Raw genomic sequence first — 20,367 nt, forward strand, 5'->3', positions numbered from 1 at the left:
CTTGAGGTAGGTAGGAAAGTTGATAAAAGCTCTTCTTCGAAGGCGTGCACTTAAGCACCCGAAAGACTGTGAATTACTACAATATGGAAACCATTTTAAGATTTAACTGGAAATGTCACTAAGGCGACTGGCATGCCTCCGCTATAATGCATGATTCTCTTAATAGGTCTATAGTACATGTGGACAATGTGTGATTACTTTTTTCACAAAATTGGCAAAATATCAAAATGACAAGTTTGTCACAAATGTGTTGAATGTTCACCTTCCTTGACCTAGGTTTAATTGGATGAATAGGAGAGCATGTATTTGGGGATTTAAGGACTTTAACTTGACTTTGACCCATTCATACGTTTATGCATTGAGTAATTTTCAAGGTATGGAGAAAAAGTGCAATTTCTGTATTGAAAAGTACACTGTTACCATTTTCATCTGGCCTTTGACCCTAAAATTCATAGGATAATCACTGTCAGGCAGAACATGCATAAATATGTAGAAAGAGTCAAGATAGCTTGAGCCACTTCCGAGATATGGAGGAAAAAGTTAGTTCAGCACTTTCCCTTGATCTTTGACCTTTTGACCTTTGAGGCAAAAAAAAAAGAAGAAAGTTTCCAGAGAATCTCTATTTGGTTATACATGCATACACCAAGTATAAAAAAAAAAATAATCCTGCTGGCATTGCATAAATATGAGGGAAATAGTAAAATTTTGAAGTGTTGCCCTTGAGCTTTGACCCCTGACCTTTGACCCATGAACCCTTAATTCTCTAGATAATCACTGTCAGTCAGGACATGTATATATACTATGTTCCAAGAAGATACCTTGAACAATTTCCAAGTTATGGAAAAAAAAGTGAAGTTTTAATATTTTTACTTGACCTTTTGACCTTTGATCTTAGACCTCATGACCCCAAACTTTCACCAGAGAATCTTAATTGGGTAATATATGTATACACTACGATGTACGTTTCAAGAAAATATCTTCAGGCATTGCGTAGATATGGTGAAATAGTGAAATTTTACGTATTTGACCTTGACCTTTGACCTTGAGCATGTGCACCCAAAAGTTGATAGGTACAACTTCACCCCTTAATACACATACATGCCAAGTTTCATAAGGATAGCTCAAAAGGTTTTTTAGTTACGCTGTCCACAAAATTCATTACGGACGGACGGAAGGACGGACGGACAACCCAAAAAATAATGCCTCCGGCAGGAGGCATAAAAATATTACAACCCTGTCTCAAAATCAGAAGATCTAGAACCTAGATTCTAACTTGTCCCAACATTAGAATGTAGTCTAGCTATTCATATGCATATGTAGGTCCTAGATCTACAATCGTAGGTTCTCTAGTCTAGGCCTAGATCGACCACAGGCTCTACCCTTTAGACCCCTTACATAGAGTGCCAGGTCAAGTCTTAGGTTATTTTCATCATATTAAATGATAAGTCTATAATTATATTTCTAATAACTTAAGTGCACAGAGTCTAATGTGCATTGCATTGCATTGGGTATTCATGTGCTGTTTCCTGCTGGGCTTATCAGGCTAGCACAACATGGTCCTGCTGATAGGTTAGGTGTAGGCCTAAACCAAGTCCTAGGCCTACCGGCACTTATGCCACACTACAATAGACTCTCTTTAAAAGTAGTTAGCAGAGATGCCAAGTTCAAAAAATTTTCATGAGTGAGATTTTTATGACTCGGCATCTCGGCGCTAAAAATAAACCTCCTCTTAGGTATGTAGATTTGATTTAAACCCGATTTAGACCATAGCTGGACTTTGTAGAATACAAATTAAACCTCAGACTAAAGTGGGTTTAAACTTAGGTGTTTAAATCCATTTCAAACCCATTTCAGACCCACGTATTAAGACCAAACATTGGTTTAAACTCGATTTAAGGTTTTAGCAGAATATGGGCCAGAGTTTATTTGTCATGGTTCATGGACTCTTGTATACATAACATCTGGTGACAAAGATGGTTAGTATCCATCTTGCACCACCACCACATTTTCCGGAAAACCCAGGAGAGCTGCACATTTTGTGGGAATGATGGCTCTCTATCTTACAGACGTTATCTTACCGTGGGTGGCTTAGACGGTGCTGCAGTGAGTGACGAGCGCTGCTGTGCTGTCTTGGTACACAGTCTCATTCACTGAGGGTCAGCAAATCTTTTCTCAATTCCCTACTGGAGAAACTAGTCAGTACGAAAACACTGCCAAAAGTCTACAAGAGTACTTCAGACCGTAGGAAAGTATCCTAATCGAACACTATAGATTCAGACAGAGATCTCAGGGAGACAGGAAAACTATAAAGCAACTTGTAGCAGCCCCCACAGACCTTGCTTGCATCTACAAATGTAATTTTGGGAGTCTGTGTGAAGATCTTGTTGAGATCCACTCATAAAGACTGTAACCTGAGAATATACAAATGTCCTAATGGAAAATGACAAACTTTTTGAGTTGAAAGCGCTAGAAATAGCAGTGCAAATTCAAACGACCATGAATAATGCTAAGGTTCTGAATACACATTCTACACCGCCAATAGGAGCTCAAAGCAAAACCACTCCAAGTGTTTCACTGTCACCATTGCAAAGGGTTCATAGGAAACCTCAACACCGAAATCCCAGGAGAAACCTGATTTGGTGAATGTTAACCCGTTGAGGATGAGTCCTGAGTATACTCGGGCAGGTGTCTATGGGAAATGTGTGTTGTAGCAAAATCAGTCTGTCCTCAACGGGTTAAGATTACTGTTATGCCCCTAAAAAGAGTCCACCCTTTGATAGCACCAAAAGCTTAAGATCTTTGTGAAAATTTCATTCTGAAAATGTTTCTGGTTTTACAGTAAACTTATTAGGAGCAGCAATGAATGAATCACACTTTACATGTAGTAGGGAACTTGACTATCTACACATAACTTACATGTCTGAATGTCTCTGGTCTGAAGGCTAGGACAGTGGAACTAGTCACATACCGTGAGGAGCTTTTCAGTCTGTGAGAAGCCTGGCATGAAGGAAGAAGACAATAGAAATATGACATAATGTGAAACCCAGTTGGTATCTTACCCAAATGAGACAATTTAATTTCCACGCAAAATTCAGTGTGAAATTGAAGTGTGGAGGTGTGAAATGATATCAGTAGTCAATTGTATACGCAAGCGGCACATTTGCAAAGTGCCACAACAATATTATACTTACTGCAATAATGAATAATGGTGGTGGCAGTATGAGGAAAAATAATCATGGATGATAAATGCAGACACCAAAAGTTAGAAGTTGAACTGATTTTTTCAGTTAAAAATGTATGCAACAACAACAGCATCATGTCACTTCACACAATGCATATATATGCAAGCTTGGATATGATTGGTCATCATGTTAACCCATTATAAGGTGAATTTGATCAGGAGTGCTATTAAACATCCCCACACAGAGACTGATACCCAAAATTTAACAGCACTGAAGAAGAAATCAATTTTAATTCTAACAAAGTAAAGCTCAGGGCTTTGTAAAAGGCCCAAGGGATGGGTGATTTGGCCATCCTCTATAATCTCTATGGTTGATAACAAAACAATTTCTAACTTGAAGAAAATCATATAGTTACTAAAATTTCTCACAGTGTATTAAAAGGCCTGAGGGATGGGAAGATTTGGTCATTCTCTACTATCTCCATGGTTGATAACAAAACAATTTCTAACTTGAAGAAAGTCATAGTTACTAAAATTTCCACATGTCTTCATAATGAGCAGAGAGAATTAACAAACAATGAGCAATAGATAATTTACTACACGGGTAGGACAATGAATGTTAAATTACTAAGAAATAGAGCACTTGAGAATAAATTGTCTTCAGTAGCTTCACATGGAATGCATTCTATCTACTCCTTTGTAAGTGTACTTTTTGGATAAATCAACTGCAAACTTCAATTATTGTACATTGTATATGTGAACCTTTTACTGACCAGTAGAGAGGGCATGTTAAGAATTTTTGATTTCACTGTTTTCATGATACAGACAGTAACATCGCATACGTATGTCACTGTAAACTAGACATTTAGTTGAAAGTATTTTGACTTATAGGTAACAGTCCGTCAACACTCCGTATGTAAATGAGGCTTAATGAGGTTCCGCACGCAGAATCTCCTTCCTGCGCAGGCTGTCTCGTGAATTGCAAAGTTTCACAGGATTTTGCGCACCTCGTTGCAGACTTGCAGAATGCTTGCATGCAGCTTTCGCAGTCATCGAGGATGTCGACATGGTAGGGTGAGTTTGATTCACAGTTTTTTTGCTCTTAAATTTGATATAAAATTTGCCCTTATTTGGGGATTTTAAGGCTATGTAATTCGTCGTTAAACATGATATTTTGAGTGATTTTTTACTTGATTTTGAACTTAAAACCTCTGTTCTGCTGGATCCTCACTGGTATAAAACTCGGAACACTTTATTTTTTGGTGAATTCGGTAAATGACACACGTGGGAATACATATTTCAAAAATGAAAGAGATGCAAAATTTCTAATATCCTTTAATCACGGTTCCAATTTTGACTAAAATGAAATGTGAACCAGAACAGTCAGTCTGCAGAGCGTGTGGATCTCGCACTGAGAACGCACTATGTATGCAAGCGCGAAACGGTCATACATCACGTAATGAGCTACTACATCGCTCTTTTGAAATCCTCGTAGTCTGGCTACTACTAACCTATTGACCCCATTTTCATACCAAATGAAAGGAGAAAAGCAGCTTTTTCATCCCATTGCTATTATAAAGTAAATTTCGAAAAGGAATCTGGGTAAAAAGTGAGCGGAGTTTAATGTTTTCAAAACTAAATACAAGGGTCGGAAAGAAGTGCGGTAAATGAAGGTTAAATGACAATGCGTCTCTTCCTTAATGTACTTACAGGGGGCTACATGTTTCTTCTTTCAAAATATGGGCAAGTTTAATCATTTAATCTTGTATACCACATGGGATCCAGCAAAGTGTGTCAAATCAGGGAGAACTTGCCACTCGACATTACAATTCTGACAAATTACAGTGAGTTGGCTCAGTCAGTAGCACGTCTGCCTCACGATCCTAAGGACCTGGGTTCGAACCCGAGTCTGGACTGAGCGATGTTGTGTGTAATCATGCCGTCCCCTCTAGCAAGAGGCAAAACACTCTGTCCCTCGGATAGGACATAAAATGGAGATTCCCTGTATGAGAGAGTCACAACTCATGCATGTAAAAGATCCCGCTTCATTCATCGCAAAGAGCAGGGTGCTTAACCTGGTGAAGTGGTCCCACCTCATATCCAACTGGACCCAATGGAAGACCAGCTTAGCGTAGCTGAATATGAGCTATCCAGCCCATCTTCTCAGATTGAAATTAACAAACAAACAAACAATCAACAGCGCATACGAAGACTCTTTTTGTGATGTTCATTCCCTACCTTGTTGCTTATGTAAGGCACTATCTCAGTAAAGGTGGGTGCTGTCCTGACATCACAGGCTTGGCTTTCTCTTCTGTCATCAATGTTGTCTTCTGACAGTTTTAAGGCCCTCATAGACTCTTGTTGGATATCCTCTTTGCTACCAAGTGCAAAAGACATACAGAGAAAACTAGTAAAGGATAATGCAAGTTCTAGTGCATGTGTACATGTGTATGTGTGAGTGTGAGTGTGTGTGTGTGTGAGTGAGAGACATACACCTGTACACAAATAAATTTCATTAGAGTAAATCTGAACATGATGGAGAACCACCCTTTAGGAAACCCTGTGATCATCTGTTTAATGCTGTTAGCAGCTACATGTTTGTCTACGGTAGGGGAAGTTACGTAAAGCTGGTATTTCACTGAGCGGCGAACGTTTGCGAACGTAGCGAATTTGAGATTCGCCAACTTTTCTGACGAATGTTTGCGAAAAATCAAGGTTCGCTTCTGCCATTAGCGACAGTTAGTGACTTTTAGCGATGTTTAGCGTCAATTAGCAACACTTCCGCGAATGTTTGTGAAAGTGTTTGCAAAACACAGGTGGCGACTATTAGCGACCGCTAGCAAATGTTTGCGACAATTTTGCAAATGTTCTGGGACATAGAAAAGTACCAGGCGATTGTGTATAGTGAGACCCATAAAACGAACGTACAACCTTCCACTGAATTCAGATCTCTTGTGACAACCGTTCAAAATGGATTTCCAGTATATGGAAATAAATTTCTGCCAAGAAGAGGCTCGACATGCTGCTATCCTTGAAGAGCTGCTTTGCCAGGCTGCTGCTACAGCTATCGTGCAGCATAAGGGAAAGAAGATAAAGAAAAACAAGAAAGGAAGAAGAAAAGAAAGACTGTTTGGGTCAAAGAGTGGCTGTTGCAGAGGACAGACCTTGGTCAATATGAAAAGCTTTTGCAGCAATTACATGATGCAGATGTCAAGAGCTTCAAGAACTTCCTTAGAGTGGAACCTTGCCTGTTTCAGAGCTTTTATATAGGAACCATATGGTTACTTGTTCGCTAGCAGTGGCGAATCAAAGAAAAATGTTAGCGACACCTTATTACGACCGTTTGCAAATCCTTACCAGTGTTTTGCGAATGTTTGCAACTGTTAGCGAAAATACAAATTCGCAAAGATTTGCAAAGAAATTTTGAACATGTTCAAAATTTCTTAGCGACAAGAAAAACTGTTTGCGACAATAAAAACCGTTTGCGAATTTTCTTGCAAATGTTAACGAACCTTTTGTAACCCTTTACGAACCCTGGCGAAATCCAGAATTTACTACATTTGCAAACGTTCGCCGCTTAGTGAGATACCCCCTTAATATCCAAGCACAAGATGCATACTGCTGATAATACTGTATGACTTCCTGAAGTTTTGCTAAACAACATGGCATGATTAATCTTTCCATTGAAAAAAATTATTTTCTTGTCCCAGTAAACAATTAAACAAACACTGGAAAAGTCACTATAGTGACTGGTATGCATCCAGCATATCACATTATTCTCCCTAAAGGTCTACAGTCCATTTTGCCAAAGTAGGCACCAATCACAGGATTTGAGTAATTTTGCATCCTGTGCCTTCAAGAATGATTCCTGACAAGTCAGACTGTGCACTTCAAATGAGAAGATGAAACTGTTAAGTCCTGTCATTGCTACCCACTCAAAACTTGATACCCAAGTAAGGCATCTCTTCAATAAACTTGTTGTTATTCTAAACATGGGTGTGTTAAAAAAGGAGAAGAAACAAGAGTCTCTCCTTTCTACCTATGCTCCATGGTGCTTGGAGCTCCAGAGCAGCATTTCAGTTAAAGTATGCACCATTCCTCAAGCACAACAAACCAAGTGAGCAGCAGTTTGCTGTCCCATTCAACATTTTTGGCAGTAATTATTCAGTGTGTAGAGAACAGGACACGTAACCAATAACCACTGAAAGATTTGTAGTTCTCTACAATGCTATTAAACACACAGAAAGATGCACTAGCCAATCATATAATCCGAAAGATTTCACATTCAGGTACTTAACTTGGTGAACAAAATTATGCACAAATGTGCCCAAGATGGTTAAATGTTAACTTTTTATAACATGCTAATATTCTTTTTTTCAGTCCTGGGTATAGATAACAAGAGGAATTGAAGAAAAACTAAAAGGATTTATTCCATAAACATACTACCAGGAAGTTCTGTACAGGATTTCAATAATTCCTCTGAAATACAGCTTAAAATTGTTACTATCAAGAACCTGTTCTTTTGGTCTCCATGTAAAATATCTATGGAAGAGTGGCTTCGAGCATGGAACATCAAAGCCAGTGGAATGCTAAGCACTTCATTGCCATATTATAGAACTAATATATACCAATAACTGAACCTAGCTCTTAACTCTTTATGTGTCATGGTGTAAACCCCCTGTGTGCCACATTATTCTGAGACAGCAACGTAGTCATGCTTTGGGGAAACATTCTGCTTTTCAAATCTATGTAAGTTAAATACTAGATTTTTGTTACCCTGGTCATGTAATAAGCAAAGTTGCCAAGCTTTCCTTTGATGTAAATTGTATGACAGATCTATGATCGTTTTTCTTTTAAATGACCAGTAGCTACATTATTGTAGAGGCATGACTTTTGCACACAAAACAGTGCCTGAAACTTAGAATTTACTCGCAAATCCAGTTGGGAACACCACTTGATAGCCAATCACCACATAAAATGTGAGCTACATGTGACAGGAATGGAATCGCGAGAAATGCTTTCACTGTACTGTGGCATTTGGCTATTTATCGATTGGTTTGGGCGGCTCTGTGCGTTTAAACAGAATATGCGAAGTTGGCACGCCGTCGACTGAGTCGGGCGTGCAAATGGGGCACATGAAGAGTTAAAGAAGATGAAACTTGACATACATGTATGGCAGTTAGATATAATTTTTTGTGTATTTCCACAAAGCAATTATCTAATAACATTTGACTTTTATTGATTTTCTTGCCATTTTGAGTAATGCTCTTTTCTGCAGGTAATGGCAATAATTGTACTTTGCAACGGATTGTACAGAACAGCATCAGGAAATAGCATCACAAGAAACATACTTAAAAATGTAAATAAGTACATTATCTAATTATGTTGATGTAGGGCAATTTGTCAATCAGTTGCAAAGTACATTATTGCCATTCACCTGCAGAAATGAGCATTACTTCCCCAATGGGATAAACACAAGCAAATGTCTAACATACATGTGTACATATTTTGATGGACATTTAATATTAAGTTATTGTATTATGACATTTTATCAGTATGTCAGACCCTTAAAATATGGTGTTAAAGGGCCCCTGATTGGAATGCACCTTCCCCTCAACTCAGCATAACTTGCATGTTCCCTCGCCATGTCTTTTGTTAGTCACATAAATATCACAGAAACATGCAAGTTATGCTGAGTCGAGGGGAAGGTGCATTCCAATGTCGTTTGTTAAACATTTCAGTACTTTAGCAATGATTGACAGATGAGGTCATCTGAGGAATATTGGTTTGGAAGGATTTTTTTGTGGGCGTTCCCAAGTAATCTGAAGAAAAATAGAAGAAAAAATCATTAAAAATATATGGAATGTTTCTAGATATTCGTTTCACCGCAAAAGTGATGTTGAGGGTATCATAAATCAACACAAATCAACCTGCATTTGGATTTCAGGGGCCCTTTAAATTGTGCTGGTAACAAAAACCATGATACACTGATGAATACTCACATCGTTGACAACTCTTTGGACTTACCTATCACCTGTAGCAAGCAGCAAAACATATCTAGATGGAACGTGGTGGCTTGGAAACACAGTAGCAGCATAGTGAACTGCTGCCATTCTTGCTTGAGGCTCAGGCTATGTAAGTGCAATAATTCAAGAAAGAAATATTGTGTATAAATAAATGTACATACTACTGCAGTGTTGAAATTTTTGCACATTTCGCGCAACCAGAAATTAGCGTGAAAATAAAAGTACGCAAATATTTTTAATTGCCATATGTTCCCGTACTTACTGTCTTGATTCTGCGGAATCAAAAACACGCAAAACTCTTCTTACCGGGCCGAGCGCGAGAAATTAGTCACACGAAAATATCCACTTTTACAGTATATGGACAAGTGTACCCTATGATTGGCAAATTCTGCATCTAAAGGCCCTGAGTCTATTTGATTGAACACCCCTGGACTTCCCGTTGCTCGTCATTTTAACCTCGCCAACCACACTTGCAATGATGTCAAGGTATGTGTACTACGAACCTGCCTTGACAAGAGAGAGAGAAAGACAATGGTGGAGAAAATCATCTTCAACCTCGGAACTTTCCAGCCTCATGGGATCAATGCTACATTTTGATCTTTCAAAATTAATCAGTGAACTTTCATTCAGCGAACTTTACACTATGCTCAGGACTTAATCATCATTTTTCTTATTATTATTTTCATATTACTATTACCATTTTTATTTTTATTACTATATTTTTTTTCTTATATATGTTTTCGTTATTATTATTATTATTATTTGTGTATGTTTGCGCAAGCAGATCTCACGTCCCTGTATTTATCTGGAACTTTATTTTCTCCTCTTTTTCTTTCCTTGCTCCTTTTTTCCCTCATCACACTGTGTCACTTTCTTTTTATGACGTCTCTCTCTAGATGCGCTTTTTGCTTACTTTACGCTTCTCTTCTTGGACCTTTCTTCTTTTTTTTTCTTCTTTTGTGACGCCATGCATTTTGTTTTTTGTTTTGTCTATTGTTTGTTTAATTTTCTAAGGCATCTTCCTTACTTTCTTTTATTACATCACGCGCGCATTACTTTAATACGCGCTTAGGTTTTCTTGCGTCATAATAACATTCGCACTTTGTTGCTTTAAATTGCGCATCTTTTCTTTCTTCCTTGTGGCGTCATTCCCTAGCGCTTATACCTTGCGTCCAGCAAGCCTTTTGTTATTATTATTTGTATCTTGGATCAAATTGTTTATGTTCAGACTTACTTTGATAAAGGTCTTTGACCGAAACGTCAGTTTCAATTTTTTGGCTCCTGCGGTGTTTATATGACTGTTTTTACTCTTGATATCTATTTACTACAAACCGACGCAGAACTTACATATTTTGATATACACCTGTATTACATGGAATATCTATGTGTTTGTGGGTATTCATTGTTCAGTTGTCCATTAGGATGATGCTATTACTTAAGAGGAAATTCACTCCAAAAATGAATTAACTTCAAAAGAAAGAAAGCTAGAACTATCACTCAATGTGATTAATACCCCCCACCTAACACTGAGGGAGTTGGCTCAACCAGCAATAATATTGCATGATTTTTATCTAAAAAAATGTTACCATAATGGTAATGGTTCAACATTGAATAAATATGTGATTTGCTCATTTAAAAATTATATTAGTTACATGTACATCTCAAGTCAAGTGCTCAACTAGAAATGTTGCTATGGCGACTGGTATGCCTCCGCCATAATGCATGATTCTCCTAATAGGTCTAGATGGTACATGTGGACAATGTGTGATTACATGTTCACAAAATTGGCAAAATATTAAAATGACATGTTTGTCAAAAATGTGTTGAATGTTCACCTTCCTTGACCTAGGTTTAATTGGATGAATAAGAGAGCATGTATTTGGGGATTTTAGGACTTTTACTTGACTTTGACCCTTTCATAAGTTTATGCATTGAGTAATTTTCAAGGTACAGAGAAAAAGTGCAATTTCTGTATTGAATAGCAAATTGTCAGCATTTTCATCTGGCCTTTGACCCTAAAATTCATAAGATAATCACTGTCAGGCAGAACATGCATAAATATGTAGTAAGTTTCAAAATAACTTGAGCCACTTCCGAGATATGGAGGAAACAGTTAGTTCAGCACTTTCACTTGATCTTTGACCTTTTGACCTTTGAGGCAAAAAAAAAAAAGAAAAAAAAAACTTTCCAGAGAATCTCTATTAGGTTATACATGCATACACCAAGTATAAAAAAAAATAATCCTGCTGGCATTGCATAAATATGAGGGAAATGGTAAATTTTTGAAGTGTTGCCCTTGACCTTTGACCCCTGACCTTCCACTCCATGAACCCTAAATTATCTAGATAATCACTGCAAGTCAGTACATGTATATATACTATGTTCCATGAAGATACCTTGAACAATTTCCAAGGTACGGAGAAAAAAGTGAAGTTTTAATATTTTTACTTGACCTTTTGACCTTTGACCTCATGACCCCAAACTTTCACCAGAGAATCTTAATTGGGTAATACATGTATACACTAAGTTTCAAGAAAATATCTTCAGGCATTGCATAGATATGGTGGAAATAGTGAAATTTTATGTATTTGACCTTGACCTTTTGACCTTTGACCATGAGCATGTGCACCCAAAAGTTGATAGGCATAAATTCACCCCCTAATACACATACATGCCAAGTTTCATTAGGATACCTCAAAAGGTTTTTTAGTTACGCTGTCCACAAAATTCATTACGGACGGACAGAAGGACGGACGGACGGACAACCCGAAAACACAATGCCTCCGGCATCATTTCGTGGCAGAGGCATAAAAACTGAGTGAGTTTTTTTATTCTTCTTCTCCTTCTTCTGGTTAAGTCTGCCTCCATCAATAAGCTTAAGATTCTTACAGACTGAGTTTGGCAAATAAACTGTTAATTTCTATAATTTTCATTAAAGAATGCTGTTAACAAGGCAACACCATGTTCAATATTAACAAAAGATGAATTTCACACACTACATATCATAGTGGTCACACGTGCCAAATTTCAAGCCAAATTCTAAAAAGCTGAGGGAGTTAGCTGAATTCACAATATCTTTATAAGATGTTACCATGACAACATATTGTTTGACAAAAAGCAAAGTTGAAATTTGCACATCTACATACTATAGTGGTAATATGTGATAAATTTCAGGCTAATTGCTCAAAAACTGAGGGAGTTTAATAGCTGAATCTACAATATTTTTGAATGATATTCATTAAAAAATATACTGCTACCATGGCAACACATTCTTATACAATAAAAAAAGATTAAGTTTGCACATCTGCATACTATAGCGGTCACATGTGCCACAATTCAAGCCAAATAATCCAAAATTGGCGAAGTCACCTAAATCCACAATATCTTTGTATGATTTTCAAAGTATGTTGTTACCATGGCAACACAATGTTCAACAATGACAAAAGATGACGTTTGCTCATCTACTTACTTTAGCAGTCAGATGTGCCAAATTCCAAGCCAAATGCTCAAAGACTGAGGGAGTTCTCTAAATCCACAATATTTTTGTAAGCTTTTTAGTTAAAAAATGCTGCCGTGGTAACACATTGTTCGATATTGACAAAAGATGTGTTTTGTACATCAGCATTCTACATACTGCAGCGGTCACATGTGACAAAATTCAAGTCAAATACTAAAGAACTAAGGGAGTTAGGTCAATCCACATATTTTTGTGTGATTGGTATAAAAAAAAAAAAAACTGCTGTTGCCATGGCAACTGATTTCTAAACATGGTTTCTAAAAATCTCTAAGTGTCTTGCACAACTACACATTACATTGATGACGTGTGAAATTTCAGCTGAATTGCTTTAAAACTGAGAGAGTAGGTTGATCCACAACATTTTGTGTGATTTTTATGAAAATTTACCATTGCTATGGCAACAGGGCCATAGCAAACAACAACAACAACAAAATTATCATGCCTGTGGGCTTGAAGTTCTTAAGGCAAAGACACAATCTGTAAAACCCTACCTTCTCAATGTTGGCCATGATAAGCATCTCCATCACCTTGATGAGAGGTTCTTCCACCCCTTTGTATGCCTCTGCCATCTGGAACAGGGCATCCTGGACATGCAGACGGGTGTCATCTGTCTCCTAGTACACACAAGGAGCAGCAGAAGGTTTCAGTTAGACACACTGTAGAGAATGCTTTAGGTAGCAATTATGCACTCATGTAATTTCCTTCAAACATATGTATCTGAGAGTCCATCACAGAAGTATTCTAAAAAGGTGTAAAATAGTATACTCCAATAAGGAGGGGCTTGGCAACTGGAAACATCTCTTGATGCTTTGTACTGTACACGTAGGTCCATGTCTGTACACACAAACGCACACACACAGACACACACACATCATAGAAATATATATATTGTATGTATATATACATATATATATATGTTAAAGGGTGTGTACAGTTCTGGTCGAGGTGAAGATTTAGCTTGTAATGTTTTGCGAGATATTCAGAAACCACTCTATGAGATGTCAAAGAGCATGCAGTTCTAAGGGGTATCAAAAGTTCGATGAAAATTGTTTTTGAAATGGCTGAGATATCGAAAAACAAGGTGAAACAAAGAGATCCTAATAAAGTTGTGGCATGTCGCCTTTTATTATTAGCACTTTTTTGGATATCTCAGCCATTTGAAAACCAATTTTCATCAAATAAACGTTGAATCCTTCTTAAAATTACATGCTCTTTCATATTTCATAAGAGGTTTCTCATTATCTCACTTAGGAATGTTGAAAACATGAATCCCTACCTCAACCAGTACTGTACAGTCCCTTTAATATGACGAAAGAAAAAAACAGCGCGTAACTTGGAATATATATACATATGTATAGGTGACATCTCTCACAAAACATTACCCTAATTAATTTACCTACTACTTGATCTCATTAGAAGATCCAGCTGAGGCACGCAGCTGGTTATTATTCATAACTCTCTGCCCCAAAAAGGAATACGCACATAAAGGGTTGAAGAATTGGTCTGCTGGGTAATTCAAGCATGAGGACCAGTTTTTTAACTCGTGCTCTTTTTCCAAAAAAGGAGGAACAGTAAGAGGAATAATAATTTTAAGTTACGCACCACTTTCTCTTTCGTCATAGCTCACACATACATAATTATACATGTACATTTGCTTCAGAATGGTCTCATATTCAAGAAATGTGCAGTTTTAATGTTTCCAAGTTAACATGCCTGTACAGTGACGGGGCATTAAACTGCACATTACTTGACTATGAGACCGTTCTGAAGCAAATAATTTTCACACAACAATACACATGTAGATATACATGTATAATTTACTCATAAATGAATCCCACAAGAATTTGAAGAATCATTCCCCAGCATTCCCACTGATTCCCACTGATCAGTTACTAGCCATCCCTTTTAAGTAATATTTTCAAGTAATATTAACTTGTCATACAATGATATCATAGTAATTATCATATATTTCTTTTGTAAGACTGAACGTCTGTGAGCGAAATTTTGAGAACCTTTAACAGTGCAGACTGTCTCCAAAACATCATCAGAAAAATATTTAAAATGCACAGAAATGACAGATTACATAAACTTCCATTTATCTATAACTTGGTTTTCAATATTTAGCTTTATTTATATAACTTAAGGGAATACACAAGTAATAGAGCAAGTAAATTCTAAGCTGTCTGCACATCATGATCACACACCGCCTTGGAAATTATGAAACTTTTGCTTTAAGTATATCTTTTCCTCTCTATATATATACTGTATAGTACTTTACTTTTCACTATTTGAGCTGTAAGTTTGAAAGAATATGGACACTTTTGAGACAAATGTTCCCTGTTGGTCAGATTGTTTACATCATGGATGTTTGCTGAAATTGTCATGGACGTTCCATGGCCGGGGCCACGTTTTCAAAAGTATGTGTGTGGGGGGGGGGGGGGCACTTCAGACTTCTGGTGCCACTTCTGGGTTTCATCAGCTATCAAGTGGGGAAAAAAAAAAAAAAAAGGTAATCAGCGCAACTTCTGCAGTTTTGTAGGGTGCCACTTCCGGGTTTCATCAGCTAACAAGCAAAAAAGAAAGAAAGAAAAAAAAAAAGGCCTTCAGTGCAAAAAAAAAGGCCTTCAGCGCAAAAAACAAAGCCTTACCGCACTCACACTTCAAGTTTTCTGTCTATTTCTTTATAGTGCTGCTTATGCACTTTCGGGGTAAAAACAGTTGGGGGGGGGGGGGGCCCAAAGTGGTGAAAAGTGGTGACACCTTATGTATTCCTTTGTATGGTGCAAAAAAAAAAAGGGGGGGGGGGGCGAGCCCCCCAACCACATGGTTCCGCCGGCCCTGCACTAGTTCTAGGAATGGGGTCCTGTTCCAGGACAGATAGCTACTTGATAAAGAGTATGTAGGCTTCCTAACTTTTTTAAAATTGTGAAATCTTATTTTCAATACAAATCATTAGGAATTTGGCAACCTTCCAACATATATATTGCTCTGAGAGGGAGTACGAGGTGGATTTTTGGAGCACATATTCACTATTTGCTTGGTTTTTGGTGAATCGTATGGTCCAAAACTACAGACAAGTCCCAGTCTGTTCCAAACACAGTAAGTAGCTCCTTGGCTATAGCAACGAATGTAGACTGTACCTGCGCCATCAAATTAAGATGGTACCCCACTCACAAATCAGTGAAGATTTTCAAATCATCACGGACACACTTTTTTTTTTCTTGGTGGTTCACAGAAAAATGTAATTTTGGTTTGTATTTTACAAGGGATGGACAGGAAATCAAAACTTACATATTACCATGTGGCTAGATGTTAGTTGATTATGACTGAGAACAATATTATCTGGTACCAATAACGTTTAGTGGGCTACGTTGTATTATCTTTATTTAATAGTACATGTAAATAGCGGATGCACTTCCGTGAGGTAAACTGAATATAACCTTGCATAAAAGAATGCTATGTCCCATTTACATCCAGCAGACCTACAATTTTTGCAGGATATGTCCATTAGGTAAAACACCAAATTTCAGTACACATTACTGTTGGGAAACAAAGCAGAATTTGCAGTAGCCATAGAGACAAAAGTATGTGTATCACAGACGTTCACCTGTTTGGGACTCTGATGTTTCAAGTGTTCTCTGTTATTATCTACGTGTTCATAGACTTTTTATATTTTTATGGTATATGTCCAAGATATGTCAGATCCAGAACCCAGATGTCACATATTTTAAAATGTCACATCATTGGTTTGAATAACAAATTATTGTGAAAATAGCATTTTTATCACATTTTGACATTTTAAGTCCTTGTCAGATACAAAACATCAGTCAAAAGTATACCAACCCATACATTTCCTGAAAGGAAATTTAGCAGGCTTTCATATGAAACAAAAGAAACTGGTTTCTAAGATCATGTACATGTAGGAGTGTTCTGAGGAAAAGATTGTGATGGGGTGTGAAGATTAGCAATTATACATCGTTCAAAATTCTCACCCACATATATATGTATGTGGTATCACTGGTTTTCTGCCCAGAGCTTTTGAGCTCGGAGAGAGAGACAAGGGTAACAATGATGTATAGGTACAAATATTTCTGTCATATGTTTTGCAATTATAATGCTTCTTTGTAACATATACTTTGCACCCCTACATGTAGTAACTTCTGTGCGTCATAAATGTGCATTGCATTTGTTAGGACGCAATTAAAAAAAAAAAACATACGATTATAGTAATCACAAAGCAAGTCATGTCATTAACATGGCAGAGCACTGTGCATAACAATTTATTAAATATCAACCTTACAGTTACATTCACCCTTGTCTCTTGTACTCTTTCATTCTCTCTCTCTCTATTTCTTTGTCTGTTATAATTAAATGCGTATATAAAATTTGCACATCGATTTCACTACAGCATATATTTGTACACATATTCAACAGAATTTTGGTAAAACAAAAAATGAGTTTTATGTACGGAATCATCACTGAGGTCTCAAAAAACGAACAAAACAAAACAAAAATCTGCTTAAAAGAACCATGGCACAGTTCTTATCATATTGATGCCATTTGGAAAGTGATGGATAAAGATATAACTAGAAATGTCACTATGGCAACTGGTGTATCTCCGCCATAATGCATGATTCTATCCTAATAGGTCTATAGCTACATGTGGACAATGTGTGATTACATGTTCACAAAATTGGCAAAATATTAAAATGACATGTTTGTCAAAAATGTGTTGAATGTTCACCTTCCTTGACCTAGGTTTAATTGGATGAATGAGAGAGCATGTATTTGGGGATTTTAGGACTTTTACTTGACTTTGACCCTTTCATAAGTTTATGCATGAGTAATTTTCAAGGTACAGAGAAAAAGTGCAATTTCTGTATTGAATAGTAAATTGTTAGCATTTTCATCTGGCCTTTGACCCTAAAATTCATAAGTGAATCATTGTCAGGCAGAACATGCATAAATAACATGCATAAAGTTTCAAGATAACTTGAGCCACTTCCGAGATACGGAGGAAGAAGTTAAGTTCAGCACTTTCACTTGATCTTTGACCTTTTGACCTTTAACCTTTTTGAAGAAAAAAAAGAGAAAAACTTTCCCGAGAATCTCTATTGGGTTAAACATGCATACACCAAGTTTAAAAGAAAATGATCCTCCAGGCATTGCATAAATATGAGTAAAACTTTGAAGTGTTACCCTTGACCTTTGACCCCTGACCTTTGACCCATGAACCCGAAATTCTTTAGATAATCACTGCCAGTCAGTACATGCATATATACTATGTTCCATGAAGATACCTTGAACCATTTCCAAGATATGGAGAAAAAAAGTGTAATTTTAACATTTTTACTTGACCTTTGACCTCATGACCCAAAACTTTCACCAGAGAATCTTAATTGGATAATACATGTTTCAATAAAATATCTTCAGGCATTGCATAGATATGGGGGAAAATAGTGAAATTTTGAGCATTTGACCTTGACCTTTTAACCTTAAGCATGTGCACCCAAAAGTTGATAGGCACAACTTCACCCCCTAATAAACATACATGCCAAGTTCCATGAGGATACCTCAAAAGTTTTTTAGTAACACTGTCCACAAAATTCATTACGGACAGACGGAAGGATGGATGGAAGGACGGACAACCCGAAAACCTAATGCCTCTGGTACCACTTCGTGGCGGAGGCATAAAAATGTGTTCCACTATAATAGAATTTTGTATGCATGTATTGATGGAAATCACAAAAAAAACAAACAAATACTGAATATGCACTGCTTGCCACCCAGAATAACTGAATACACATGAACCTCAGGGATTGACAATCACCTGACAAATTCAACCTTGATGCAACCTTCCCGTGGATCCCCTAAAGGGCATGTCATTATTAAACTGTACATTTCCAACTATCTCTTTGGGAGACCACAAAACAAAATTGTCGCATTCTCTCCCCTCAAGGGTATTTGAGCATAATACAACTGAACTGTTTAACTGGATAGAGAGATGGTGACGGAAATTTGATGTGTGCTGTTTCTTTGCTCTAAACCACCACCATTACCATCACATCAATGTAGCCAACATTACCTGATAACAGGTATGATTCAAGAATTATATCCATGCCAATATAAGGAAGAGGTGAAACAAATTAACTACCCAAATGATCACGTACAATTTGCAATGTCACACTTTAACAACCGTACAAACCTTGCAGACTGCGTCAAAAAACTGCTGAAGTAAGCCCAAGTCTTTGGTGAACAAATGAGGCAGTCTCCTACATTAGGACACAAAATAGGAATAACAATATCCTGTATCACTATTGTAGGGTAATTATGTATTTTCATGCATTTCTGAAAAAAACTTCAGTGGCTTCATTTGACTGCCCTAAAACTAACATTTGACAACATGTGGGAAAACCTGAGATACAATAATACTGATAAGAAGATCTTTTATACCCCACATTCAGGGGAGGGGGTTGAGTGAGTGCATCCTAGGAATGACTACTGTGAGAAAGAGAAAAAAAAATAAAGTTAAGTCCTGAAAAGGTTCCTGTGAAAGAAAGGGAATGCGAGAGAATATAAGTTAAAGAGTAGTCCTGAGGGGGGAGAAAGCACTTAGAAATAGCCTGTAAAGAAACTGCAAAATTGTGTGGTCCTGAAAAGGACCATTGGGCTGTAAGGAAGCAAGAAATAAAGAAGGAAAGAGATAAGTTGAGGAAAAACAGACTATAGTATATTGTATAAGAGAAAGAAAGAAGTGGACTGAAAAGGACTGAGTAAGAGTACTTCTCAAGATAGAGCAAGAGTACTAGTAATAAGAATAAACAAGATCCTTGAAGAACTTGACACTTGGGGCATGTGTAACCACTCAACCCATGCCCTTCCCTTTCTTCGCTTTCAGCCCCCCTTTTCTTTCCTTTCTTTTACTCTATAGTCTCATCTCTCCTCGACTTAATTCTTTCCTTCCCGATTTATTCCTCCTTTTGTCATTTTTATTCCGCATTCCATAGTCAACATTGTTCACTGACTTCGTTTCTCTTTCTTAGTTTCGTGAAACTACACCTCTCTCTCCTGTCTCCATGATTTTCCGACTTTCAACTTCTCCCTCTCCCCTTCCTTTCTATTTCATCTTTCTCCTCCCAATGATTTCCACTGCTGCCCCCCTCTACCCCCCCCCCACTTATTGCTATTTGCATGTTTCTTCAATCTGTGCCCATATATGCAAGAAAATGGAAATGTTGTGTACAGAGCTAATCGAGAGCTGCTCGACACCAACATCACACAGAGCTATCTAATTGTCTTACTCTCCTAACTTTCACAGTACATAGTTTTTGAAGTGTCTGATATTTTCCCAAAATTTTCACTGATTTACAATGTACTTGAACTGTGATTTTTTTATACATAGCAACATAATATCAAAATGGAATTTCCCTTTCAGTACAAAAGAGATATTGATATTCTCTGAATATCAATCGACTGGTATTGATGGGTAGGTTGTGACTTTCGCTAATGGTGGATGTACTGCAAGAATATAATCAAGCGTACACAGTTGGATACACATGTAGGTAGAAAAATGTCAAAACACAATTGTGGGTAGAATGGGAATTTATGTTGTTGTTCAGCTGAGACTCAATTTTCTTTCATAC

The 20,367-nt window shown here is 37.3% G+C and overlaps 1 protein-coding gene across 1 annotated transcript in view; it reads right to left on the reverse strand.

The window, feature by feature from the left end:
- The window catches only part of LOC140236895 (proteasome adapter and scaffold protein ECM29-like), a 198,364-nt gene that overhangs the window by 148,364 nt on the left and 29,633 nt on the right, over positions 1-20,367 (reverse strand). Inside the window, 5 exon segments of the mRNA XM_072316830.1 lie at positions 2,917-2,997; positions 5,420-5,558; positions 9,209-9,312; positions 13,216-13,338; positions 18,930-18,996. Of these exon segments, the coding sequence (XP_072172931.1) occupies positions 2,917-2,997; positions 5,420-5,558; positions 9,209-9,312; positions 13,216-13,338; positions 18,930-18,996 (514 nt within the window).

The sequence above is a fragment of the Diadema setosum genome, chromosome 13 (genome assembly GCF_964275005.1).
Source record: "Diadema setosum chromosome 13, eeDiaSeto1, whole genome shotgun sequence".
Lineage (NCBI taxonomy): Eukaryota > Metazoa > Echinodermata > Echinoidea > Diadematoida > Diadematidae > Diadema > Diadema setosum.